The 11,851-nt window shown below is 47.4% G+C and overlaps 1 protein-coding gene across 3 annotated transcripts in view; it reads left to right on the top strand.

The window, feature by feature from the left end:
* LOC110520323 (breast cancer anti-estrogen resistance protein 1) overlaps window positions 1-10,824 on the top strand; it is a 128,109-nt gene extending 117,285 nt beyond the window's left edge. For 2 of the 3 annotated variants that reach the window (XM_036974957.1, XM_036974953.1), the window contains exons 4-7: window positions 6,068-6,172; window positions 6,412-7,635; window positions 8,462-8,545; window positions 8,743-10,824. In XM_036974957.1, the coding sequence (XP_036830852.1) occupies window positions 6,068-6,172; window positions 6,412-7,635; window positions 8,462-8,545; window positions 8,743-9,258 (1,929 nt within the window). In that variant the 3' untranslated portion in view covers window positions 9,259-10,824. The remainder of the gene's footprint in view (window positions 1-6,067; window positions 6,173-6,411; window positions 7,636-8,461; window positions 8,546-8,742) is intronic. The other variant, XM_036974963.1, reaches the window with a different exon arrangement.
* The last annotated feature ends 1,027 nt before the right edge of the window (window positions 10,825-11,851 follow it).

The following is an 11,851-nucleotide window of genomic DNA, read 5'->3' as shown; positions in this document are numbered from 1 at the left end:
GCAGTAGAGAGGGGTAAAGAACTAGCTGGAAGGAGGAGAGAATGAGGGGAAAAGAGGAAAAGCTGTTTGACTGCATCAGAGAGGGAGAAAAGCAGTTGGAAGGAGGAGAGAATGAGGGGAAAAGAGGAAAAGCTGTTTGACTGCATCAGAGAGGGTGAAAAACAGTTGGAAGGAGGAGAGAATGAGGGGAAAACCTGTTTGAATGCATCAGAGAGGGAGAAAAGCAGTTGGAAGGAGGAGAGAATGAGGGGAAAAGAGGAAAAGCTGTTTGACTGCATCAGAGAGGGAGAAAAGCAGTTGGAAGGAGGAGAGAATGAGGGGAAAAGAGGAAAAGCTGTTTGACTGCATCAGAGAGGGTGAAAAACAGTTGGAAGGAGGAGAGAATGAGGGGAAAAGAGGAAAAGCTGTTTGACTGCATCAGAGAGGGAGAAAAGCAGTTGGAAGGAGGAGAGAATGAGGGGAAAAGAGGAAAAGCTGTTTGACTGCATCAGAGAGGGTGAAAAGCAGTTGGATGGAGGAGAGAATGAGGGGAAAAGAGGAAAAGCTGTTTGACTGCATCAGAGAGGGAGAAAAACAGTTGGAAGGAGGAGAGAATGAGGGGAAAAGAGGAAAAGCTGTTTGACTGCATCAGAGAGGGTGAAAAGCAGTTGGAAGGAGGAGAGAATGAGGGGAAAAGAGGAAAAGCTGTTTGAATGCATCAGAGAGGGAGAAAAGCAGTTGGAAGGAGGAGAGAATGAGGGGAAAAGAGGAAAAGCTGTTTGACTGCATCAGAGAGGGTGAAAAGCAGTTGGAAGGAGGAGAGAATGAGGGGAAAAGAGGAAAAGCTGTTTGACTGCATCAGAGAGGGAGAAAAGCAGTTGGAAGGAGGAGAGAATGAGGGGAAAAGAGGAAAAGCTGTTTGACTGCATCAGAGAGGGAGAAAAGCAGTTGGAAGGAGGAGAGAATGAGGGGAAAAGAGGAAAAGCTGTTTGACTGCATCAGAGAGGGAGAAAAGCAGTTGGAAGGAGGAGAGAATGAGGGGAAAAGAGGAAAAGCTGTTTGACTGCATCAGAGAGGGAGAAAAGCAGTTGGAAGACAAACAGAGAGTAGAAACAAAAATGAATAAGAGGAATCTGAAAGGAGTAGACATACAGCCTTTTAGAGAGGCAATGTGATCCTTCAAATATAGGGCCTGTAGGGATATCATTGTAGGGATATCATTGTAGGGATATCATTGCATTCAAGCTCAGATAGCAGCCCAGGTTCACTGGACAATCTATTGAGCCCTGGTTTTGGTTTTCTGCTGAGAGGAGTAACACAAACATCTATTTTTCACTCCAACCTGTCTGCTATCAGATCAGTGTACCCACGTTGAATACCAACTCCAAACAAATTGCATCGGCTGAATTCAAGATTCTGATCAAGTGTTTTCTCAAGGTGCCCAATGGTTGGGGGGGTGGATTAGTTATTCATACTGTAGTCCCTCTTGCCTCCTCTCTCTGTCAGTCTCATCCCCCAAAGGCCTGGAGAACAGATTGTATCACACTGTTTGGGCCAAATTATAATTGCTAATCTGCTTGTTTGGGGACAGCAGCAATTCAAGTGATGGGAGTGCAATTTGCTGTGTGTTATAAGTGTTTAGAAGGAGGGAGAAGTTGGCTTGTCAGTCTGCTGCTGTTTGCTGTCAGGTTGTAGAGAAACAGGGAGGAAGTTGAGTCTTAGATACCACATACTCTATTCCTCCTCAGGTGCAACGCTTATTGACACCCAGCCTGCAGATAATCCTTCCTCAGCATCATCAACTTTAGAGGAGGTCCTTTGTCAGACCCTGGCAGCAGATTGTCAGACCCTGGCAGCAGATTGTCAGACCCTGGCAGTAGATTGTCAGACCCTGGCAGTAGATTGTCAGACCCTGGCAGTAGATTGTCAGACCCTGGCAGTAGATTGTCAGACCCTGGCAGTAGATTGTCAGACCCTGGCAGTAGATTGTCAGACCCTGGCAGTAGATTGTCAGACCCTGGCAGCAGATTGTCAGACCCTGGCAGTAGATTGTCAGACCCTGGCAGTAGATTGTCAGACCCTGGCAGTAGATTGTCAGACCCTGGCAGTAGATTGTCAGACCCTGGCAGTAGATTGTCAGACACTGGCAGTAGATTGGGTTGTGTGTTTGTGAGTGTGCATTTGTCACACATGGAGCGTCAATCTGATGTTTATGATCAACAAAGTGCTGTTTAATACAGCCATTAACCTAAACGATGAACCACTGCCCTCTAAAACTCATTACCAAGCTCCTTAACTTGGTGACAAACATTACCTACAGTGGGGAGAACAAGTATTTGATACACTGCCGATTTTGCAGGTTTTCCTACTCACAAAGCATGTAGAGGTCTGTAATTTTTTTATCATAGCTACACTTCAACTGTGAGAGACGGAATCTAAAACAAAAATCCAGAAAATCACATTGTATGATTTTTAAGTAATTAATTTGCAATTTATTGCATGACATACAGTGGGGCAAAAAAAGTATTTAGTGCAAGTTCTCCCACTTAAAAAGATGAGAGGCCTGAAATGTTCAACTATGACAGACAAAATGAGAAAAAAATCCAGAAAATCACATAGGATTTTTTTATTTTTACCCCTTTTTCTCCCCAATTTCGTGGTATCCAATTGTTGTAGTAGCTACTATCTTGTCTCATCGCTACAACTCCCGTACGGGCTCGTGAGAGACGAAGGTTGAAAGTCATGCGTCCTCCGATACACAACCCAACCAGCCGCACTGCTTCTTAACACAGCGCGCATCCAACCCGGAAGCCAGCCGCACCAATGTGTCGGAGGCTACACCGTGCACCTGGCAACCTCGGTTAGCGCGCACTGCGCCTGGCCCGCCACAGGAGTCGCTGGTGCGTGATGAGACAAGGACATCCCTACCGACCAAGCCCTCCCTAACCCGGACGACGCTAGGCCAATTGTGCGTCGCCCCACGGACCTCCCAGTCGCGGCCGGTTACGACAGAGCCTGGGCGCGAACCCAGGGACTCTGATGGCACAGCTGGCGCTGCAGTACAGCGCCCTTAACCACTGCGCCACCCGGGAGGCCACATTGTAGGATTTTGAATGAATTTATTTGCAAATTATGGTGGAAAATAAGTATTTGGTCAATAACAAAAGTATATCTCAATACTTTGTTATATACCCTTTGTTGGCAATGACAGAGGTCAAACGTTTTCTGTAAGTCTTCACAAGGTTTTCACACACTGTTGCTGGTATTTTGGCCCATTCCTCCATGCAGATCTCCTCTAGAGCAGTGATGTTTTGGGGCTGTTGCTGGGCAACACGGACTTTCAACTCCCTCCAAAGATTTTCTATGGGGTTGAGATCTGGAGACTGGCTAGGCCACTCCAGGACTTTGAAATGCTTCTTACGAAGCCACTCCTTCGTTGCCCGGGCGGTGTGTTTGTGACCATTGTCATGCTGAAAGACCAAGCCACGTTTCATCTTCAATGCCCTTGCTGATGGAAAGAGGTTTTCACTCAAAATATCACGATACATGGCCCAATTCATTCTTTCCTTTACACAGATCAGTCGTCCTGGTCCTTTGCAGAAAAACAGCCCCAGTAGGTATGGTGTTCTTTGGATGCAACTCCAAACACGACGAGTTGAGTTTTTACTATTTTGGTTTCATCTGACCATATGACATTCTCCCAATCTTCTTCTGGATCATCCAAATGCTCTCTAGCAAACTTCAGACGGGCCTGGACATGTACTGGCTTAAGCAGGGGGACACGTCTGGCACCACAGGATTTGAGTCCCTGGCGGCGTAGTGTGTTGCTGTTCTTGTGATCATTTTGACCCCATGGGGTGAGATCTTGCGTGGAGCCCCAGATCGAGGGAGATTATCAGTGGTCTTGTATGTCTTCCATTTCCTAATAATTGCTCCCACAGTTGATTTCTTCAAACCAAGCTGCTTACCTATTGCAGATTCAGTCTTCCCAGCCTGGTGCAGGTCTACAATTTTGTTTCTGGTGTCCTTTGACAGCTCTTTGGTCTTGGCCATAGTGGAGTTTGGAGTGTGACTGTTTGAGGTTGTGGACAGGTGTCTTTTATACTGATAACAAGTTAAAACAGGTGCCATTAATACAGGTAACGAGTGGAGGACTGAGGAGCCTCTTAAAGAAGAAGTTACAGGTCTGTGAGAGCCAGAAATCTTGCTTGTTTGTAGGTGACCAAATACTTATTTTCCACCATAATTTGCAAATAAATTCATTAAAAATCCTACAATGTGATTTTCTGGATTTTTTTTCTCATTTTGTCTGTCATAGTTGAAGTGTACCTATGATGAAAATTACAGGCCTCTCTCATCTTTTTAAGTGGGAGAACTTGCACAATTGGTGGCTGACTAAATACTTTTTTGCCCCACTGTAGTTCTGAAATAGTCTGTTCATCAACATCAGACCCTTCATAGGCTGGAGGCAGACAGACAGAGACAAGACATTGGCTGCTGCATGGCGGTATGTTCCAGAAGTTTACTCACACAAGACTGACAGCAAAGTTAATTCCCTCGCCGCTGCTCCAGGCTCAAGTGCATTGTGGGATTGAATTTGACAGTGCTTTAGAAAAGAGGTTAGGCAATAGGCATCCTCTCAAACACATTCCGTATCATTGTTGCACTAAAACCTCCAATGCAGGCACAACTGACCAGTAGCACTGAGGTTTTATGAGAGCAGAGTTAGCACTAAGGTTATGGTCTCTGCTGTATAAAATATTTTCTCCAGCTGTTTCCAACTTGAATCCTGCTCCAGTCAGTCCTGCTCCGGTCAGTTCTGCTCCAGTTAGTCCTGCTCCAGTCAGTCCTGCTCCAGTCAGTCCTGGTCCAGTCAGTCCTGGTCCAGTAAGTCCTGCTCCAGTCAGTCCTGCTCCAGTCAGTCCTGGTCCAGTCAGTCCTGCTCCAGTCAGTCCTGGTCCAGTCAGTCCTGCTCCAGTCAGTCCTGCTCCAGTCAGTCCTGGTCCAGTCAGTCCTGCTCCAGTCAGTCCTGCTCCAGTCAGTCCTGGTCCAGTCAGTCCTGGTCCAGTCAGTCCTGATCCAGTCAGTCCTACTCCAGTCAGTCCTGATCCAGTCAGTCCTACTCCAGTCAGTCCTACTCCAGTCAGTCCTGGTCCAGTCAGTCCTGCTCCAGTCAGTCCTGATCCAGTCAGTCCTACTCCAGTCAGTCCTACTCCAGTCAGTCCTGCTCCAGTCCGTCCTGCTCCAGTCAGTCCTGCTCCTGTGTGTGTGTCAGGGCCAGTCCCAGTTGGGATGTGTATCCTCTGTGTAGGAGTGGGAGAGATGGTCCTACTGTGTGTATCAACGCCATCACTAACCCCCTCTGTCTGCAGCCTTAATAATGCCTCTGTTTGTCTCCCCTTCCCTGACATTATGCACCCTAACTAATGGGGAAGAGGAGAGAGGTTAAAAGAAAGCATACAAAAAATGGTAGGAAGGCAGTGGAGAAGAGAGGAGGCCCAGAAAGAGGAGAGATTAGAGGACAAAGTGGGCTAAGTGTCCCTCCCACCTTCTCCACATTCAACTGGATTAATCCAACACTCCCTCAGAAGCATGATTTCATTAGTCCCTCCCTTTTTAATATGCTCCTCAATTGAGTCTGCTGCAGCTGTAATTGAGCTCTTACTCCTGATTGCCTTTTTATGAAATACTAATAATTTGGTGGATGTTTATGTAAGTGTATATTAATACACATGTGAATTGGAAATGTGTTCTTTGCATATCCCAACTCCCTCTGAGATACCCTCAGAGTGGGGTCACGGCCAGGCTCAGCCATTATCAACGGTGACCTTCAAGCAATTAGGGTTAAGTACCTTGCTCAAGGGCACATCAACAGATTTTTCACTTTGTCAGCTCAGGCATGTGAACTACCAGCCTTTCAGTTACTGGCCCAACGCTCTAACCGCTAGGCTACCTGCCGCACTGTGTGTGTCTGTATGTGTGCACGTCTCTTTTAATGTGTGTATGTATATCTCTGATAGTGTGTCTGTAAATGTATCTTTATTGCTTGGGGTGTTTTATCTCACTGTGCCTTCTCTCTTCCCCCCAGGTGTATGACACGCCACCCATGGTGGTGAAAGGCCCCCCCAGTGGCCAAGACGTCTATGACACGCCCCCCAGTGTGGACAAGAGCCAGCTGTTCTCCCAGCAAACGGTGAGAGGCTGCTGCTGCACCAATAGGGTGTCCTCTCTGTTGTTGTAGGAGAGGAGGAAGACAGTGGTAGACTCATCAATCCCAGTGTACTTTACCATCTGTCCTTGTGTGCTGGATATGTGGGGTCTTAAAGTAACCATCCCTCCTCCTTATCATGAGTCAGAATGTGTTATACATCATTATGAAGTCCTATGGCAGTACAGTATGTGTGTTTGATGTTGCCTCTGTCTCCCTCCCAGGTGTACGACTTCCCCCCCTCCGTCAGTAAGGATGTTCCAGATGCTCCTATCAGGGAGGAGACCTATGATGTCCCCCCCCACTTTGCCAAGCTGAAGAGTCTGGAGAGCCAGAGCCAGGGCTATCTGATCCCCGGGGGGCCTGAGCCCCCCATCCCTGAAGATGTGTACGACGTCCCTCCCCCTCCCCTCACCGGCAAGCGCCACCCAGACGCCTATCACGCCCCCCTGGGCCAGGAGATCTACGACATCCCTGCCAGTCTGAGGAAGGGCGGACACCACAACCCCCAGGATGTGTACGATTTCCCACGTGAGCGGCCTGCGTGTGAGGACTCCATCTATGACGTCCCCCCTCAGGTGGTGAGAGACGCGGGTGCCACAGAGGAGATGACTGTCAGCTTCAAACGCCTGTCTGCCTCCAGCACGGGCAGCACCCGCAGCAACCTGTCCACCTCCTCTCTGGACATGGTGCCAGTCAGGGAGTCGGCGGTGCCCAGCCAGGCCGGCCCGGGGAAGCTGTTGATCCTAGACCTGGAGCAGGCCATGGAGTGCCTCTCCCACCTACAGCAGGAGGTGGAGGGCTCCGTCTCCCTCCTCATGTCTTTCATCAGTGGGAACTGGCGCAGCCCCACCCAGATGGAGGCCAACCTGCCAGCCATCAGGAAGGCGGTGGACAGGATGAGGGCGGCCGTCAGGGACCTGCTCGAGTTTGCACGGGGGGCCGTGGCCAACTCTGCCCAGGCCACTGACCGCACGCTGCAGGCCAAGCTGGGCAAGCAGGTGCAGAAGATGGAGGAGGCCTTCCAGGGCCTGGTCAAGTACAGCCAGGCTCTGGACGCGGTGGGCTGGGCCCCCTCTGCTCAAATGGCACCCTTAGCAGGCAATGGTGGGGATGACTTGGACCGGCTGGTCATGTGTGCCCGGGGCGTGCCCGACGACACTAAACAGCTGGCTTCCTTTCTCCATGGCAACGCCTCGCTGCTCTTTAAAAGGACAAACAAGCAGCAGCAGCTTCCTCTGCCCCACGTCCCCCACACTACTGACCTCATGGGTCAGATGACCAATAACAACATCTCAGCTTATCAGACAGGAGACGGCAGGGCCAACATCCAGTCCCGGCCCCTGCCGTCCCCGCCCAAGTTCACGGCCGAGGAGGAGACCCATGACCGGCCCTACGAGACTACAGAGGAGGGCTGGATGGAGGACTATGACTATGTGCATTTACAGGTAATATCCCTCCTCATATGAAAGAACAAAACAGATCATCACATACGCGTTTACATCCTCAATTATCAGTGGAGAATAAGGTTGGAGTGTGTTGGTACTGTCAGTGACAGCACTGGTACTTATAACAGCATGGTGGTTTGGAGCAATCAGCAGCACTCTACATTAACCCATGGATTATGTTAAGCATGTAAACCATAGTGTCTGTCTGTGTTTAATGATACGCTGGTACAGTATTTCAGATGAAAGAGAAGATAGAGATGATGATACACCAGTAGATTGATCAATTTCCCATACAAGGCTTCGTCATGTGGGGTACACATACTCCCCCAACGCACTGCTTCAGGTGTCATCATCAGTCACCATTACTGCATGTACAGGCGTGTTTCTCTACCCATCATATGTCACCGCTTTCGCTGTCCATTGCTGCTGTTGTATCCCTCATGTGCAGCAGTGTTGTTGTTATGAAAATGCAAGGAGAACAGATTATGTTAAGATGATATGATCTTATTTAAAATACAACAACCATATCTTAAATATGTTTCAGTGCTATATGTGTGTTTGGCACACTAACATTCAAATCTCGATGTCATGTGTCACTTTCTCTCAGTGCAGTGGCAGAGCTGCAGTCTGGTCTGGTGTGATATGAGCTCATACTGCCCTCTACTGATTAGGAGGATTATCACACGTGGTGTCAGACATTATTTTATATGGGTGATCCTCCCTTGAGCCAGTTGAATTAAAATCCCATCCCAGCATTGTCTTAGTGTGTTTGTGTCTATGTGTTTGGAGCAGTAAATACAGCTTCTTTCTGTCGTTTGATTTCCAGGGTAAGGAAGAGTTTGAGAAGAATCAGAGGCAATTATTAGAGAAAGGGACCAGACACAACAAAACCACACTGGAACGGCAGCAGGTGAGGACCTGTGGGTCTGTCAGTCAGTGAGAGTGGATGTGTATCTTAGTAATTAATAAGGGAGTGTTTGAAAGAACATTATGTGTGACTGTGCTGTTCCATTGTTGTCTTAGTGGTTGAGGGTTCAGTCAGTTCACATGGGATGTTTTACAGATCAGGCAGGTATTTATTTACTCTCTTTGTGTTCCCATCTACTGCAGCTGAAACAGTTTGAGCGACTGGAGCAGGAAGTCAGCCAGCCAATCAACAATGACATCTCAGGCTGGACCCCGCCTCCCCACTATCCAGCGGCCCAGCGGAGCAAGCTGAGCATGGGCGACCGACAGCTGCTGCTCTTCTACTCGGAGCAGTGTGAGGCCAACGTCACCACCCTCACCAACGCCATCGACGCCTTCTACTCCTCCATCAACAACAACCAGCCGCCCAAGATCTTCGTGGCTCACAGCAAATTTGTCATCCTCAGCGCACACAAGCTGGTGTTCATCGGGGACACGCTCTCTCGACAGGCCAAGTCCCCAGAGGTGCGGGCGCATGTGGCCCAGCACAGTAATGCTCTGTGTGACAAACTCAAGGACATTGTGGTGAGCACCAAGACTGCAGCGCTGCAGTATCCTTCCCCCGGTGCGGCGCGAGACATGACGGAGAGGGTGAGGGAGCTGGCCGGCTGCACACAGCAGTTCCGCATGGCTCTGGGTCAGCTGGTGGCCATGTGAACCTCCGGTCCTGAGACACTGACATGGGGAGTCCACACTGGGACACACAGCACCCACACACCTAGTGGGCCACTATCACAGACACATGGACCCTTCATCCTCCTCTTGTGCTTTTTATTTTTAAAAAGGACAACTATCTGACTGGGCTGGGCCATAGGTTGTAAATGAATCATTGTAAATATTTAAGTTACTATTAGCCAGAAAGAAAATGTACTTCCACTATATATATGTTTTTGAGACCTTCTGGAAAAACTCAACAGGATGTAGTTTTTAGGCAATGTCCATTATTATTATTATTGCTAAACTGTAATTATTGCTCTGATTATTATAATTGTTATTATTATTGTTATAATACGTTGATTAAGGATGTTTACATTTCAAACAAAATGTATGTAGTACTTAATGCTGTTTTTCATCCTAGATTATCAATAATGGTGGATTTTGTAAAAGTCATGTACTTAGGTGAGGTGGAGGATATGTTGACAGAAAATAAATAGCTTTCCTTAGAGCTGTCAAAGGAGGCTAGGCATCGTGTTGTGAGTGCAAGGCATTCTGGGTAGGACCTGGGAGAGAGAGGTTTCCATGACAGACAGTTAATAAAGTTCTCACTGCTGTCATGGGACAGGTTTCATTTGAGTAGCTCTACATGCTAATTAAAATGTCCCAATTAGAATACTGTATTTTAGTACCATCTCTTCCTTTGAGATTGAAGGAAGAATGAAAATAATTTTATGGTCAGCATTTCTACTTCCCTTGTTCGTCAAAAGCACAAAGCTTTGTCCGTCTGTCTGCTGCCACTAGAGTGCTAGTATTCACCACACTCTCCCAGACTCTCCTAGGCCTGCATGCTCTGTGGTCTATAGGGTTGCTTTGGACTCTTGTGACTCTGTTCTAGAAGTCTGTTCTAGAAGTCTCCTGTGCTCCATACCAGGCTCTCTGCTCACCTCCCAGAGGTGGAACTCTGCCTGTCCTCCCCCTAGCACTTCCTGGACAGCACTGCTGCACCCTGCAGGCCAGGGGAACCTGTAATGGTTAGGTGTACTGTTTGTGAGGATATAATTGGTGTGAAAAGTGCATTTGTTTTCATTAGCATGCACTCAACCCCCTTGTAAATTGATGAGCATATTAAGGAGTGGTTGTTTATGAGCTCCACCTCTGCTTTTTACCAAATGGATGTACACACACACACACACACGTAAGATATTGACGGTAATATCTGTTAGCCTAACATGAACCATTCTTGACACTATTCAAATCACATTGCAGCAGCTGTATCATATCCCACTTCAATAGCTGTACCAGAGGGATGTGAGTTAGCTTGGTCAGGGGGTGTGTTTTACTATTTCTTCAGTCCTGGAGAAATCTCCAAACAAAGCAGAGGAATCTGCTAACACTCTAGTTTCCATTGACCTGTTTTCTAAAACCTGACTGGTTGTATTCTAAGTATCAGATTATGTCAGAGGGGGAAGTTCAATGCAACATATTGTATTATAAAGCACTGCAACATGTTGTTGTGGATATAGTTGAAACCCCTATGAAGTAAAGAAATAATACATTGAAAACTAAGCTGACTGGTAATGTTATTCTGGTCTCAAATCTGTGTTTTAAGATTTGAAATATATATGTTAAGAACATACTTCTGCTGTACATTGCATAACTGGAAAATACAGTGCTTCGGAAAGTATTCAGGCCCCTTGACTTTTTGTTACGTTACAGCCTTATTCTAAAATTGATTCAATCGTGTTTTTCCTTCTGATCAATCTACACATAATACCCCATAATGACAAAGCAAAAACAGGTTTTTAGAAATCTTTCCAAATTTATAACAAATAAAAAAACTGATATGACATTTACATAAGTATTCAGACCCTTTACTCAGTACTTTGTTGAAGCACCTTTGGAAGCGATTACCGCCTCGAGTCCTCTTGGGTATGATGCTACAAGCTTGGCACACCTGTATTTGGGGAGATTCTCCCATTTTTCTCTGCAGATCCTCTTAAGATCTGTCAGGTTGGATGGAGAGTATTGATGCACGGCTATTTTCCGATCTCTCCAGAGATGTTTGAACGGGTTCAAGTCTGGCCTCTAGCTGGGCCACTCAAGGACATTGAGACTTGTCCCGAAGCCACTCCTGCTCTGTCTTGGCTGTGTGCTTATGGTCATTGTCCTGTTGGAAGGGGAACCTTCGACCCAGTCTCAGGTCCTGAGCACTCTGGATCAGGTTTTCATTAGGATCTCTCTGTACTTTGCTCCGTTCATCTTTCCCTTGATCCTGACTAGTCTCCCAGTCCCTGCCACTGAAAAACATCCCCACAGCATGATGCTGCCACCAACATACTTCACAGTAGGGATGGTGCAAGGTTTCTTCCAGATGTGACTCTTGGCATTCAGGCCAAAAAGTTCAATATTGGTTTCATCAGACCAGAGAATCTTGTTTCTCACCGTCTGAGAGTCTTAGGTGCCGTTTGGCAAACTCTAAGCTGGCTGTCATGTGCCTTTTACTGAAGAGTGGCTTCCCTCTGGCCACTCTACCATAAAGGCTTGATTGGTGGAGTGCTGCAGAGATGGTAGTCCTTCTGGAAGGTTTTCCCAT

Source organism: Oncorhynchus mykiss, chromosome 1 (genome assembly GCF_013265735.2).
Source record: "Oncorhynchus mykiss isolate Arlee chromosome 1, USDA_OmykA_1.1, whole genome shotgun sequence".
Taxonomy (NCBI): Eukaryota; Metazoa; Chordata; class Actinopteri; order Salmoniformes; family Salmonidae; genus Oncorhynchus; species Oncorhynchus mykiss.
This window is presented reverse-complemented; position numbering and strand designations above follow the sequence as displayed.